Source organism: Triturus cristatus, chromosome 3_2, assembly GCF_964204655.1.
Source record: "Triturus cristatus chromosome 3_2, aTriCri1.1, whole genome shotgun sequence".
NCBI classification, from domain to species: Eukaryota; Metazoa; Chordata; class Amphibia; order Caudata; family Salamandridae; genus Triturus; species Triturus cristatus.
Genome location: NC_140584.1, coordinates 569,377,728 through 569,393,489, shown reverse-complemented (window position 1 = coordinate 569,393,489; position 15,762 = coordinate 569,377,728). Strand labels below are relative to the sequence as shown.

The following is a 15,762-nucleotide window of genomic DNA, read 5'->3' as shown; positions in this document are numbered from 1 at the left end:
CTAAACATCGCTGCCTGGAAGGATTCCAGAGCCACCAGTGGTTCCGTGGATGAGGCTACAGAAGCGGGTGCCACAGGCTTAGTAACCAGGTTAGGTTTAGGTTTCTTCGCCTTCCCCACGATGGCTTGAGATTTCCTTTTAGTGTCTACACCAAGCCACAAATTCCCCTTAGCAGGCTGGTATACGTTCTCACTCCTGGTAGCTAAAGATGTTTCCCTTGGGTTGATAGTTAGGTTAACTGCATTTCCTTGTGGTTATGTTATGTTATGTTAAAGAGACTTGTAAAGCGCACTGTTACCGTTAGGTGTCCTGGCGCTGAAATGTGTTGCCTACTGGTTGAGAGGATGAATACATGAATTGAATTAGGATCTATTAGGAAAAAAGCCATGTTTTGAGGCCCCTTCTAAACTCCAGGAGCCCAGTCACTGCTCTGAGCTGCGGAGGGAGGTCGTTCCAAAGCTTTGCGGCACAGCAGAAAAAACTTCTGCCCCCCCAACTAGCTGTTTTGACACGTTGGACTTTTACCAACCTTGCTTTGGTTGAACGGAGGACCCTGCAAGGGGTATACCATTGAAGGTATTTACTCATAAATGCTGGCCCGCATCCCTCCAGCGTTTTGAAGACGAGGCAGAGGGCCTTGAATTCTATCCGCTGTCTCATGGGTAACCAATGAAGGTCCCGAAGTCCCTTTCTTAGGATACAAACTTGGGAATGCCCAGAAGAACTCTGGCAGCAGCATGTTGTACCGTCTGTAGTCGATTGAGCTGCCTTTTGTGAATATTGATATATAAGGCATTACAGTAGTCTAGACGAGACATAACAAGTGCCGTTACTACTGTCCTAAGGCTATCATCCGAGAGGAAGCGCTTAATTTTCCTCATAATCCTGAGTATAAAGAAGCAGGATGACACCACCTTACTTATCTGATCGGCAAAAGACAGTCTGGAGTCTATCATAACTCCCAAATTTTTTGCCTTCTCAGTGGGAACTGGAGGTGAACTCAAAGATTGAGGCCACCAATTAGATGACCAAAGATTTGAGGGATTACCGAAAATAATCACCTCAGTTTTCCCTGCATTGAGCTTTAAACAGTTTGCTGCCATCCAGCCGGCAACGGATTGCATACAATTGTAGCAGTCCCGACCAGCCTCAGCCTCTTTACTTTTTGGATGGATAACACAATTTGAGTGTCATCGGCATAAGAGGTCAATTGGAAACCAAAAGAACGAATGAGGGCTGCCAGAGGAGAGACATATATATTGAATAGCGTGGGGCTGAGCGCCGAGCCCTGGGAAACCCCACAGGCAGAGAAAAAGGCTTAGAGCAATCAGTGCCAATGTCAACTGTTTGATTTCGATCTAAAAGAAAGGATCTTAAAAGGGCAAGTGCCTTGCCTGTAACCCCCTTTCCACTTAAACGGTCCAACAACACCTCAAGGTGGACCGTGTTGAAGGCCGCCGAGAGGTCTAACATGATCAGAATTGCCGCGCCGCCATGATCTAGTGTTTCTCTAATTTCCTACGTAGACTTAATCAGTGCAAGCACCGTGCTATGTTCTGTACGGAATCCAAACTGAGTAGGGTCAAGGAGTTCATTGTTTTCAATAAGAGCACTCAGCTGGCTGTTCATTTCTCTTTCGATCAGCTTGGCTGGTAATGGAAGTCGAGAAATGGGCCTATAATTATTCGGCACTTTGGGATCCAAATTGGCCTTCTTGAGAAGGGGGAGGATTGAGGCTTTTTTCCAGATTTTGGGAAACAAGGCACACTTAAATATACTGTTAAAAACAGGGGCAAGAGCAGCTCCAATGGTGGCTGGGTTTCACTACCCCCCCTTGTTGCATATTGTAATAACATGGGAAAGGGGCCTTGGCATAGGCTTAGGAGGGGCTATTAACAATCTAGATGACCCAGCACCAACCTGTGCACCATCTTCAGACCCAGAGTAGATAGATAGACTTAGAGGTACATCATCACCCTCCGCCAAGGATATGTTAGGGTCGACTAATGGAGGATGAGAGATACTAATTGGTGACCTGGAGAGACGTCTGTTAACCAACTCAATCTCCTTGTCTATCACTGCTGCAGCCCGCTGCAAGAAGGAATCCATGGTAGATACCGAGGCAATGATACCAGTCTTTAGGTTTGCAGCGGCTGTTGCTGTCTTGCGCGTAACCATGGCTCAACAGATTAAAAGGCTAGTGCGATGATTACCGGCTCCCAATTGGAGATGACAAGTCGGCAGCCCTGAGGGTCAGAGATGAGGGATTAGGGGCGTCCGGAACACAGCACAAAGACTCCAACCAAGAGCTCAAAAGTATTTTGCGCTAAAGAAATCAATGCACCCAGGGGGCCAACACCAACAAGAGTCAGTCCTACCTCCACCGTCGTCGATAGTTTCACAGGGGAGACAGCTGCTGGGGATAAATGTTGCTCACAGAGAAGATCCAAGAGAAAAGGCCCAGCTCCATTACCGGGCCTCCCAATGACTAAAGGCACACCATTATAGAGGGGCTTGACATATGCCCAATCGGCGCACTTAACAGAAGAGGCGGGAGAGATCGCATGGTGGCGTGGAAGGAAGGGCGAGATTCGGTTCCGTTCCCGATCTGGCCATTGACTCGGACACCAGCAGATCGGACTGGGGCGCCTGTTGCGGGGAATTCTCCACAGGAGGAAGTTGGTCATTAGAAGAACAAAGTCAACACAAACTGCCTAGAGCTCTTGGCAGGGTCGTTCACGGTTTGTTGTTGGACCAAAGACAGGATCCACTCCTGTGTCATGCTAAAGATGGACAATGTCTCAGCGGTGAGATATCAATCATCTAGGGATACCAGATCACGGGTTCCGTCAGACCTGGCGAAGGAGTTCTGGAACTTCTGTCTGGAGGTTCACATCTCTGTCACAGTGGACTATCTCCTGGGTCAGACGAAAAAGGTGGTTACGATTCCAGCCTGTGGAAGCTGGACCCTCGGGTCTTTAGGTGGCTCTCGGCCCGGTGGGGCCCGTTTTACATCAACCTGCTTGTGTCTCGCCTGAACCACCAGTTTCCCTGGTTCTTCAGTTGGAAGCCGGACCCACAGGCGGTGGCCACTGGCCTCAATCTGTATGGACTCCCGTAAAAAAAAAAAGGTACAAAGTATGACTACACTGTTTAGAGGATGACAGGATTGCAAAGAATGTTTGAGGTGGAAACCGAGAGAAGAAACTCAGACTTTTGGAGTCAGAATATATTATTCTTCTCTGTAGCAAGTCCCTCTGGTGGCCTTAACAAGGATGAAGAGCATCATGTACACATTGGCTGATATGGTAGTTATTAAAGTGATCTTGCATCTGTTATCGTCCCTCTTAACCTCTATACAGTGCAGTCATACTTTGGACCTTTCCTTTTGTTTTATGTGCGTCCATACAGATTGAATTTCTGTGCTGGTTGGATAACATTATATGTTTTGTTCTATATTGTTTTCTTTACTTTTTGGTCCAGAATGGGTGATCATGTATTACCTTGCATGTGTCTTGTTTACAATGGGCTGTTAAGCATGGCTTTCCATATATGAGTTTCATAGTCTCTTATTTTGAAGGAATTAACAAAAGCCACTGGGCTAATATGAACAAGACTGAGATGTGTTTTATGTTTTATGTTGTTTGGAATAATGAGTATACATGAATTGTTATGTGCAACCGCTGTAATTATGATTTTGCCACTGGGGTTCTAATTTTTATTTTTCATTTGGGTGATATAGCACCTCTAGTTACCCATGACTGTGGGATAAATGCACTTTCCGATACAGAAAGTATTTCACGATTTGCATTTACATAATCATACCTTTGGAGTTCATTATGATTTATACACATGCAGGATGAATTTACACATATTGTTTCACTTGCAAAATATATTCATGCATAGATGTAACGCATGATAAATACTTTTCCTTTAGCATCTTAGCAAATTTAATTTAAAGATTAGTGTCATTTTTATATTAACAGCCTGTTTACACAAAATGACTTGAATCTCTTTATGATTAAAGAAAATGTTGCTTATTCACCTATTTCATGCTGGACAATGCCAGAACCGCACCTTCTATGTCTATTGTTTGTTTTAAGAAGTGAAAATCAATGTAGCCAAATAACGTTAGTGAGAGCAACTGTTCTAATAAACAAGTTACTTACCTTCGGTAACAATATATCTGTAAGAAACATTAGTTAGTTAGATTCCTTACCTTAGAATATCCCCAGGCGTCAGGCTGGATCCGGAAATATTTTTCGTCAGCAATACCCTTGCACGTCGCTAGGCGTCGACTGCGTCTCCGCGTCTGCCGTCGTGATCGCAGGGATGACGTCGGAGTACTTAGACGCCGCCCTCGTGCGCTGACATCAGTTCTTGTACATAGCTTTTCGCGCCAGGAACGCAGAGCCATGCAAGAGACCGACAATGGTGCCATGAATCTAGGGCCCTGAAAGGGATGACCTTAACCCTAGATATCAGTTTGCAGAACGGGGAGGATGGGTGGGGCGGTAAGGAATCTAACTAACTAATGTTTCTTACAGATATATGTTACCGAAGGTAAGTAACTTGTTCATCTGAAAGAAACACGTTAGTTAGATTCCTTATCTTTGAATAGATACCCCAGCGATACCAACCCCGGTGGTGCGTCTGCGAACCAAGATCACACCAGGAAGTCCTGAAGCTCGGAACGGCCAAATAAGCCGTCTCTCCGGACTTGTCTGTCCAGGCAATAATGCTTGGCAAACGTGTGCAGCGAGGCCCATGTTGCTGCCTGACAAATGTCCTGCCAAGGGACTCCCCATCCCAGGGTAGTAGTAGCCGCTGTGGCCCGAGTGGAATTGGCCCACAGCCGCACAGGAGGTTCCTTCTTAGCCAAGGAATAACAGGCCTTAATGCACAAAACGACCCACCGAGAGATGGTCCGCTTGTGCACCGCCTGCCCCTTCTTAGCGCCCACGTAGCCAACAAAGAGTTGGTCGTCCACCCGGAACTGTTTCGTGCGGTCCAGATAGAAGGGCAGTGCTCGTTTTGGGTCCAGACGGTGGAGCCTCTCTTCCTCTTTCGAGGGATGTGGAAAGAAGGTGGGCAGTGTAACAGACTGGCCGATGTGAAAGGCAGTTACCACCTTAGGGAGGAAGGAAGGACGAGTCCTGAGAACAACGTTGTCCAGATGGACAGAAAGGAAAGGAGGCGTAGAAGATAGAGCCTGGAGCTCACTCACCCATCTAGCAGAGGTTATGACAACCAGAAAAGCAGTCGTAAGAGTCAGAAGACGAAGAGGACAAGTATGAAGCGGCTTAAAGGGAGCGCACATCAGATAGGTTAACACCAGGTTCAAATCCCACTGAGGCATTACGAAAGGGACAGGAGGAAACATATGAGTAATGCCTTTAAAGAATCGAGCAACAACAGGGGATTTGAAAAGAGAAGGCTGATCAGGAAGCCGTTAGAAAGCAGAAATAGTTGAAAGATATCCCTTGAGGGTGCCCAGAGCAGAGCCCTGCTGAAAGAGGAGAACCTCAGAAAGAGGGGCGGAAAGGGGATCCACAGCCTTTGCTGTGCACCATGCCAAAAATGTGTTCCACCTGCAGGCGTATACCGTTTTAGTGGAGGGACGCCTGGCTGCCAGAATGACATCACAGACTTCAGGAGGCAAGTCAAATGGCATCAACTGTCGCCACTCAATCTCCATGCATGGAGGTGGAGGCTGGACAAGTTCGGGTGGAGAACCGTCCCCTGTTGCTGCGACAGAAGGTCCTCCTGAAGAGGCAGTCGAACCAGGGGATCGATTGATAGAATGAGTAGCTCGGGATACCAGTATCTTCGTGCCCAATCCGGAGTCACAAGGATGACTTGGGCCCGGTCGCTCCTGATCTTCTTCAGCACTCTGGGCAGAAATGGTATAGGTGGAAAGGCGTACAACAGACCACAACTCCACTCGTGACGAAAAGCGTCTCCGAGCGAGTGCCGCCTTGGAAATTCAAACGCGTAGAACTGATGACATTGCGTTTTCTCTTCGGTGGCGAATAGATTTAACCAAGGCTCTCACCACGTCCGAGTTCGTGCTCCGGTTGGGGTAGGGAGAGGGATCTGCCACTGACCCAATCACGGTCCGTGAGCCACCACTGCAACTGTCTTGCAGCGCCCTCTGAGATCAAGACGTGGTCGGACAGGTTGCCCCGATGAAGGGCCCACTGGAACTTCAGGTCCCACTGCAGAGCCCGCATCCGCCACCTGGCGTGATGTACCAGCAGGATGCAGGAGGCCGTCAGACCCAGTAGCCGCAGTACCAACCTGACCGAAACCCGGGATAAAGGCTAAAAGATCGGAATCAGAGCCTGAATATCCCGAACCCGCTGTTCCGGAGGATAGACCCGGAACTGCGCCAAGTCCAGAACCATTCCGATGAAAAGGAGCTTCTGGGAGGGACTCAGATGCGACTTCGGCACGTTGATGGAGAAACCCAGCAAATGCAGGAGGTCGGCCGTAGTCTGGAGGTGGGAGAAGACTGCCTGGGGCGAGCCCGCCTTCAACAGCCAGTCGTCGAGATAGGGGAAAGACTGGAACCCCTAATCTGCGCAGATGAGCTGCGACCACCGCCATCACTTTCGTGAACTCCCGAGGGGCACTGGTGAGGCCGAAGGGGAGCACGGTAAACTGAAAGTGCTCGTGGCCTACCGTGAACCGCAGGTAATGCCGGTGCGCCGGCAAGATGGGGATGTGGAAATAAGCGTCCTGAAAGTCCAACGCTACCATCCAGTCTCCAGGATCTAGGGCAGCCAGAACCTGAGCTAAGGTTAGCATCTTGAACTTCTCCTTCCGGAGGAAGGCGTTGACGTTCCTGAGGTCCAAGATAGGGCGTAGGCCCCCTTTGCCCTTCTTGGGAACCAGAAAGTAGTAGGAATAACAACCCTGACCTACTTCTGGGCCTGGAACGCGCTTGATGGCCCCCTTGGCCAAGAGGGCCGTAACTTCCTCCTGCAGAAGCTGCAGGTGATCCCCCGACAAGCGGTGGTACTGCGGTGGAATGGCTGGAGGGGTCGCCTCGAAGGGGAGGGAGTAGCTCCTTCGGACGATTTGCAGCACCCACCTGTCCGATGTGATGGTACGCCAGTGGAGCAGGTGATGGTGAACTCTGCCTCCCACTGGCGTGGAATGGGCCTGAAAGCTCAGACTAGGAGGACTATACCTGGGGACGATGTCGTCCAAAGACGGCACCGGGGGCGGCACCGAAGGGGTTGGCGCCGGCGGAGGGGTCGTAAGGTGTCGACTGGGATCCAGGCCTGGATCCTACGGGGGCCTGCGGCGTCAGGACCGAAGTCGACGACGGCGCCAGGGTCGCTAGGCCTCCCAGTCGGGCCTGTGGGGCCCGAAGGCGCGCCGGCAGGCCTCGACGGCGGAGCCAGACTCCTCATGGCCACGGGGAAGTCTCGGATCTCCGCCGGAGTCGCATCAGACCCAGGGACCGGAGGGTATGGGGCCGGACGCGACTTCTGCGGCTCTGACGGAGCCGCACAGGTGGTGCCACCCGAACCCTCAGCCGAGTCGCGCGACCGGCGAGGGGAGTCAGAAGAGCGATATCGCCTCTTCGACTTCTTCTTACTGTGCCTCGACTTACCGGAATGCGAGGACTTCGACCCCGACGAGCGGTGATGGCTGCAGCTCCGCGACCGGTCCCTCGACCTCCTCCTCGACCGGGACCTTGAGCGGCACGGAGCCGACTGCCGGATCTCGAGCAGCTTGCGGGACCGCTCCCGCCTAGCCTTCGAGATCAAGGCCCGGCAGTCGAGGCACGACTCGGCATCATGGTCGGCCCCAAGGCAGTAGAGACACCGGCGGTGGTGATCCGTGACCGACATCAGGCGGTGACAGGCATCGCACGGCTTAAATCCAGGCATCCCTACCGGCACCAGGAGTCGAGGTCGACTCGAAATGGGAACCAAAAAAGTTCAAAAAGTTTAGTCAAAAAGTGATTAAAAGGGTATGCTCTTCCAGGATCTGCGCTTACTGGCATGGGAAAAAGAACTTACATCAGCGGGCGAGGGCGGATGCAGAGCCGCAGATGACGCCTAGCGACGCGCAAGGGTATTGCTGGTGAAAAATCTTTTCGGATCCAGCCTGACGCCTGGGGATATTCTAAGGTAAGGAATCTAACTAACGTATTTCTTTCAGATCACACATTTATTACTATAGATGAGTGAACTTGACATGAGAAAAATCACCCTGCATTGCCTCTCAGAATGTAAGTAACAATTACTTTAACAAGGGAGAACACTAATAGTAATGAGGTCTCATCATTGTAATATTATCATTCTTTAGATACCAAATATAAGGGTTATGCAATAGCATTTTTTCATGTGTACTTGTTTTACCAAAGTTATTTAACTAAAACAAAGATATAAGGGGATAGATTTGTTTGTATGTTAAAATCACACTGAAGAGTCCCTGTGACTATTAGGAGAATTCTTTCTATATGTAAAGTAATTGGAACAATCTTTGAGGCAGTAAACAGTGTTTTCGAACGGCTCCCTTAACAGTCACAAGGTATATCTTGTAGTCAAGAATGTATATAGCAATGCCCTACCTGCAAAAATAAATGTGCCACATTCATGGTGTAGAAATGTCTGCAGGCTTCTATAATCTGTTGTATTCCGGTCAAGTCTACAGACAATTTGCCAAGTTAAAAAACGTTCTGAGTTTTTCATTGCATGAGAACTCAGGTGAAAAACCTGTTTAAATTTGGCCATTTTCTCCAACAGTTATAACGTACGGGAAAAACAACAAATCCCTTGCCCCCAAAGAAAATCTACCCAAAAGATAACAAAACCCTAAAAATAAACAAGATAAACATTTCTTATGAAAACAACCAGCAGTACTCGCCTCATGCAAAGAAAATGTTTATATTTACTCCTGGGTCCAACTCGACTGGCTGTTGTGCGGACCTGCAGCCAACACCTGGTAGGTACAGCCGAAGGCTGTGCATAATGGAAGATGGCAGTCTACGGTGGGTTTGGCGTAGATGGGAAGGCTCAGTTTACTAGGGGTCATCCGTTTGCACCGGTATGGCCACTTAGCCTGCCCGTCGCCAAACCTTGCAGCCAATGAGCATGCAGTGAGAGTTGGCCACCCATGATAGCTTAGTCTGGGGCCCCTCTTCAGCCAGGATAGCTTGACTCCAGTGGCGTAGTGAGCACGGGACCCACGTCTGGGCATACCCTTCCCATATAAGGCGAACAGCAAAACACACAAGATGATGGACGAAATGTTGCACATTGGCAAAACATTCCCCCCCAGTCACAGATCCGGGTTTAATCCATCGTTATTTTGCTCACCACATCACCCCAGTTCAGACATGGCCGTATGCAAATCAGTCTTGACCCTGTGCCTCATGGGAACAATCCAGCCCGAACTGCCAAGCCATGTCTTCCCTGGACCGGAATCAAGCATCCTAGGACCGGTTTCGGGGTTTCAGTCCAGGGAGGACCTGGCTTGGCAGTTCGGGCTGGACTGTTCCCATGAGGCACAGGGTCAAGACTGATTTGAATATGGCTGGGTTCAAACTGGAATGGCATGGTGAGCAAAAAACGATGGATTTAGGCCCAGATCTCTGTACTGGGGTGAATGTATGACATTGTTCTGCATTCTGTCCATCACTATAACTATAACTCGCGCGACCGCCACTCTATCACAAGGATGATGTCATCAGTGATGTCATGAATGATGCCACTGACCATGTCATGAGTGATGTAATATGTGACGTCATGAGCAGGATTGCGGGCGCGCGAGTTGTAGTTTTCTGAACTAACTATAACGGGGGAATTTCATTGGTTTTTTACGAGTGAAATATCAACCTAACTATAACATGTGTGAAACCTATGGTTTTTTAAGTGAATATATATATATATATATATATATATATATATATATATATATATATATATATATATATACACACACACACATATATTTTGATGTGTTCACCCCTTGAGAAAGCGAATACGTTCACTTTTGATATTTTTGTGTTGTGACTCTTTCACAAAGTCAATACGTCTGCCTGAATATGGCTAGGCCTTACAAGACCAACTGTAGGCTGTGCATGGCGAGGGGTTGCCAGTTTGCAAGGGAGTGGATGCAGGGCCTAGACACAGGCTAGGCCCTGTGGCCAACACCACGCTGCGCACAGCTGCTTACCTGTGAGAGGTAAGGCAGGAGTGATAGTTACTTGAGAACTGGTGAATGTCAGTGGTTTTTTTTTTTTTTAAACAGTGTGTTTTATCTGAAATTTATTTTCACCCAACTTTAAAATCCCTTTAACCTTTGTTTTTTTTTTCAGTGAATACATCAACATAAATAAAACAAGCCTTTGCCAAAAAGTCATCGAAAACATTTTTAAATCTATATTTTATAAGTTCACAGATAACAACGTTTAACAATTGATTCTCAAAAAGTATTTTCAATAAAGCCTTTTTTTTATTAAAAAAACCACATCTTTGAATTGTATTTTTAACATTTGTAAGTCCACAAAATGCAGCCATACAACCAACCACAAGAAGTTCCTGCACTCCGGATAAAGCGTGCACAGCTCCTGCTCGGAGAGCTTTAAAAACATGTCAAGTTCTCCTGGAGCCATGGAGTGTATGACCCAGGAGACTTAGGTGCCGATTAGGATCCTGGAAAAAATTTCCCCAACCGAATTGAATCTGGACTTTTTTCCGTACAAATGGTAAAAGCGCCGTACAAACTGCCAATTACGATTCGTATGGGAAAAAGTCCATACAAATCGCATTGGGAAAATTCCCCCACACGTCCTCGGGTCGGGAAAAGTCTCCGACACGTCCCCGGACATTTTTATGTACAAATGGGAAAACTGAAGTCCCAATGCGCAATTACGATCCGTCCCATCCGTCCGATTGTACAACTGTATGGAAAAAAGACCGTCCAGAGCGAACTCCCATAGCAACCATGGAGATGTCCAAACAAGTGCCTGGTACGCGCCGTACCCCCCCCCCGCCCCCCGTATGTTCACGCCGTACCCCCAGCCCCCCCGCGGATGGGCGCGCCGTACCCCCAGCCCCCCGTATGTACGGAGCGTACCCCCCAGCCCCCCATATGTATGGAGCGTACCCCCACCCCCATATGTACGGAGCGTACCCCCGTACCCCCCAGCCCCCCGTATGTACGGAGCGTACCCCCACCCCCATATGTACGGAGCGTACCCCCACCCCCATATGTACGGAGCGTACCCCCCAGCCCCCCGTATGTACTGAGCGTACCCCCACCCCCATATGTACGGTGCGGCCCCCCAGCTCGTAGCGCTGGGGGTCCGCACCGTACATACGGGGGTGGGGGTACGCTCCGTACATACGGGGGGCTGGGGGGTACGGGGGTACGCTCCGTACATACGGGGGGCTGGGGGTACGCTCCGTACATACGGGGGGCTGGGGGGTACGCTCCGTACATATGGGGGTCGGGGTACGCTCCGTACATATGGGGGGCTGGGGGGTATGGGGGTATGCTCCGTACATATGGGGGGCTGGGGGGTACGGGGGTACGCTCCGTACATACGGGGGGCTGGGGGGTACATGGGTACGCTCCGTACATACGGGGAGCTGGGGGGTACGCTCCGTACATATGGGGGTGGGGGTACGCTCCGTACATACGGGAGGCGGGGGGGGGGGGGGGTACAGCGCGTACCGGGACCCCTAATCAGCTCGCATCGCTGCGTACTTAGCTTTTCCGGCACTTTTTAGGTGCCGTAAAAATTTTCCCATCCGGACTGCAGTCGGTGCGAATTGTAATTGCTGGTACGTAAAAACATGCCTAACTCCGTCCGGACGTCACGTCCGCGTTGTCCCGGATCACATTTGTATGTATTTTTCTGTCGGTTGGTCTTTTTTCCGAATCGTACGGGAATGGTGTTTCCGTACGAATCGTAATTGCATGTTTGTAAAGTTTTACAACCCGGTACGAGTCGGACGGAGAAAAAGCTCCGACCCACGGTTTGTACCGGGTTTTTCCAGGATCGTAATCGGCCCCTTACTGTGTTTTATTTTTTTTATGTTGCAGGGGGACTGCTACACTCCCTGCAGTCCTCCACAACATAAAAAATGCTTGGTGGTAATCCTGCCCCTTCTAGTGGTATCAACCGGATCAAAAATATGGTTTAAAAACAGCCCTTGCAGGGCATTATTGGGCGCTCCCTAGCTGGAGCAACGAATGTGAAATAAGTAGCTACTCCGCTCATTTCACATTTAGTCTTTTTTTTCTGGGGAGAGGAGCGTCGCCCCCAATCTCCAGGACCACTGTTTATTTTTTGGGGAGAGGGCATGCAACCCCTCTATAAGCCACCTGAGGGGACCAGGGACCCCATCCCCAGGGGCTAATAATTTTGTATTGGGTGGGACCTGCAATGTCAGACCCGTCAAAAGGCCCCAAGGGACCCCATTCCATGGGGCCAATTTCTATTTGAAGCGTGGGGTGCATGGGTGTTACCCCCTCCCCAAGACATCCAGTGGCCCTGGGACCCCATCCCCTGGGACACTGAAGTCTCTTGCTGGCAAGAACGCGGGCAGGTAGAACTTCAACCCCCTGCCCGCAGCCATGCAGGCAGGAAACACAGTTTTGGTCTTGCTGCGGCCCACCGGAAGCAGTAAAAAGATGCTCCTGCTGTACAGGAAAAGCTGCTCTCGCAGGGAGGGAACAAACCACTGTAGCTGGCCCCCACTGCAATGTGATGGGTGCAGACAGGAGCGCCGGCAGAGGATGCTTGGGCCCGAAGCTCTCTCTGCTGCCCCAAGTGCTGCCATTGCTGTGGGCATCAGGGAAGCCACAGCATTTTTTTAAATATGTTGCAGGCCCAGAAGATGGGGTCCCTGGGGCCCCATAATGGTCAGGGGAGGGGCGTGTGTCCCCTCCACATTAAATTCAAAGCGACCATGGGGGTTGGGGTCCTCTGGCCTCCTAATGGCTCGAGGCCACACACCCTCTCCCAATAAATTAGCATATCAGCCTCAGGGGATGGGGCCACCAGGGCCTATTGAAAGCTCGGGGTGGAGCTGCACACCCTCCTCCTCCATAAACAAGATTTCGCCAAAACCCCTCCCCCCCCAGATCAGGTGTACACAGGGGGCTTACCTATTAAAAGAGTAGTAGCATTTTTTTTTTTTTTACTGGACTGCGGATCTGCAGTCCCCCTTAAAAATAATTCTGTTTTTGATCTCAGGCCCCCCCCCCCCCCCACCAGGCCGGGGGAGGAGGTATCCCTACCCTGCCCCCCATATTGTGGCAGTCAATCTGATATCTTTAGATCTGTCACACCTGTGGCGTGATATATAGATAAAATCTGAACCTCAATTTTTCAAAAAATACTGAACTGATTTCCCCCCTAAAAAAATAAAAATCACAAAAAGCAAGCTCTTTGGAGCAAGATCCTGCTTTTTGACAAATCTGGTGTAATTCCTTTGAGCCATTTGTGCAGTATTGTTCAGTTTTCCTATAGAAAAATGCATGGGAAAAGACGTTTTGGCACGCTATACCCTTTTCTCCAACCCAGCTTGACTAATCGCCCCAGAACTTTCTGGGATTGTGCTGAGGTGGATTAGACTTTTTTTTAAGTTTATGGAAGATTCGTCAAACAGCACAAAAGTTATAAGCAAACCAAAAAATACATTTCCTATGGAAACGTGGCGCTATCTAGAATTACCTGCTACTAAAAAATCAGTGAAAGAGCGCCAATAGATAAAGTGGGCTGACCCACTGCTGCAGGCTTTTGCACAGGGAAGCAAAATGTGACTATTGGAACAGACCAATGAATGAAAAGGGCTGATAAAAAGGCCCCTATATTATGAATTTATGAAATAAGGCTGAGACTTACTTGAATGTCCCAAATTTGTCTTGGATAGCGTCTGCAGTAAATTCCTCTAACATAAACAGGCCTGAAGAAAAAACATCTATGTGACCTGTAAAAGTAAAGTGCATTAGATAAACAAATTAAAATTTTCGAAAATATACTTAAATGAATGGCACAACGTAATTATTTTAAAATTACTGCATTTAGTAGACACAATGTTCACTGGAGATGCAATCTTACTGGATGCAGGGCACACACAAATGTTCTTTTCACACCCTTGCCAATGGTGAGGAACAAGTTTGGGCAAAGTGCTACAAGTTTCAAACCCTTGAGTGAGCAATGACAGCATGCAAATACAAGGGTAATGTCAGCAGCGTGGGGAGGACCCACCTATACAGCCACGGTACCCGAGATTTATTACACTTGGCCACTACTTAGGTGTGATAGTTACTGTCCTGCGTGAAAAAGAAGCATTAGAATTGTAGCAGCAAGATACAAGCCTTGGTAAAAAGATGATGAAAGTCTCTTCCTACTGGACGGATTCCAAGCTGCTCCAACAATTAGAAAGGGTAAAGGCACTCAACGGAAAACTGTCCTTCTAAATCTGAACTGCTTTGATTGTTTCCTGGTTACACGTACCTGCTTGTTTCTAACTGGGTACAGATATCATTCCCACCAGTGCTGACTGCCAGACGGCGACCTGCCAAGCAAAAAACACACCGCCCTATATTACGCAGGCAGAACTGGCAAAACTGTAGTTTACAAAAACTCAGGAGAATCCGGAATTAGGAAGCCCGGGAGAGAGGCTGGGTGTGGCGACCTGCAGCGGATTCACAACTAGAAACACAAGCACACAGCTTGCCCTCCTCCTAAAGGCCATCCTCTGACATTCCCATCATGGAAGGGATATGGGCAAGAGATAACAAACGTGGGCAGTAGGCGCTTCGATAACCAGTGTCTCGGGATGTGATTGCACATCAGTGTATGAAGGACCCGTTAGCCTCAACGCAGATTTCATTAAGAGGATGGCGTGCGGTAGAGCAGAATGAAACAAAGAAAAGTAGTATGTATAGATGTATTCTATGTCAGACCAGAGGCTCCAATGATGCTTCCTTACTTCGCTTTAATTTCTCCAGCACCTTCAGAGCAATAACAAGATACAGAACTCCGACCCCTGAACACCAGGGACAAGGGTAGTTGCAGCAGAACCAATCCCAATATGTCAATATGTCATGAGCCTATTACAGTGCAGCGGCTATTCAAGTTTATAGCCCTATCGATTGACATGAAGTTAATGCACGTTTAAATTGAGACTGAGAAGTATGCTTATTGCTATTGTCACTGAGATCCTTCTGGGGTATTAAGGGTGCCGCCTCTATTTTGGTTCCCCTCAGCACACCTGGCACCTGTGGTCGGGCCCTGTAACATGGCGCTGACAGCAAGGCTCCTTTCCCCGCAGGCGGTGCTCATCTTTTGAAGATTGGTAGACGCGTGGAGAATGCCGGAGACTTGTCGCAAGATATTCTAGCGGCGCAAGCGGATCCTTACCAATGATTGGGTCTTCCCAGAATTTGAGGTCAGTAAGTCATTGCTGCCGTACACAGTCTTACAACTGGAGGACATGTTTAGAGCTTGATTTACCCTAAGGATTTCAGAGATGCCTGTCCCTTGGCTGGCCTCCTCTACTGGTCTCATATCAACTGCCTAACACAAGTGCTTACCCTGAGCTCTGCATATTGAGAAGCATTACCTGAAGACTGTGCCCTTACATATTAAGAGCCATGGAAGACCTAGAGAAGGTAGAGGAACTCCTCCCCTGGGAGGACGACATATTAGAGGTGGGGTGGTGGACACCTCAGTACAGAGAGCAGTCACCAGTGCCCTACAGCCCTTCAGAAGCCATTACT

General features: G+C 49.0%; 1 protein-coding gene across 3 annotated transcripts in view; it reads right to left on the bottom strand.

The window, feature by feature from the left end:
* ICE2 (interactor of little elongation complex ELL subunit 2) overlaps positions 1-15,762 on the bottom strand; it is an 825,537-nt gene that overhangs the window by 36,614 nt on the left and 773,161 nt on the right. For all 3 annotated transcript variants that reach the window (XM_085648299.1, XM_085648300.1, XM_085648301.1), the window contains one exon: positions 13,880-13,964. In XM_085648299.1, coding sequence (XP_085504425.1) covers positions 13,880-13,964 — 85 coding nt within the window. The remainder of the gene's footprint in view (positions 1-13,879; positions 13,965-15,762) is intronic.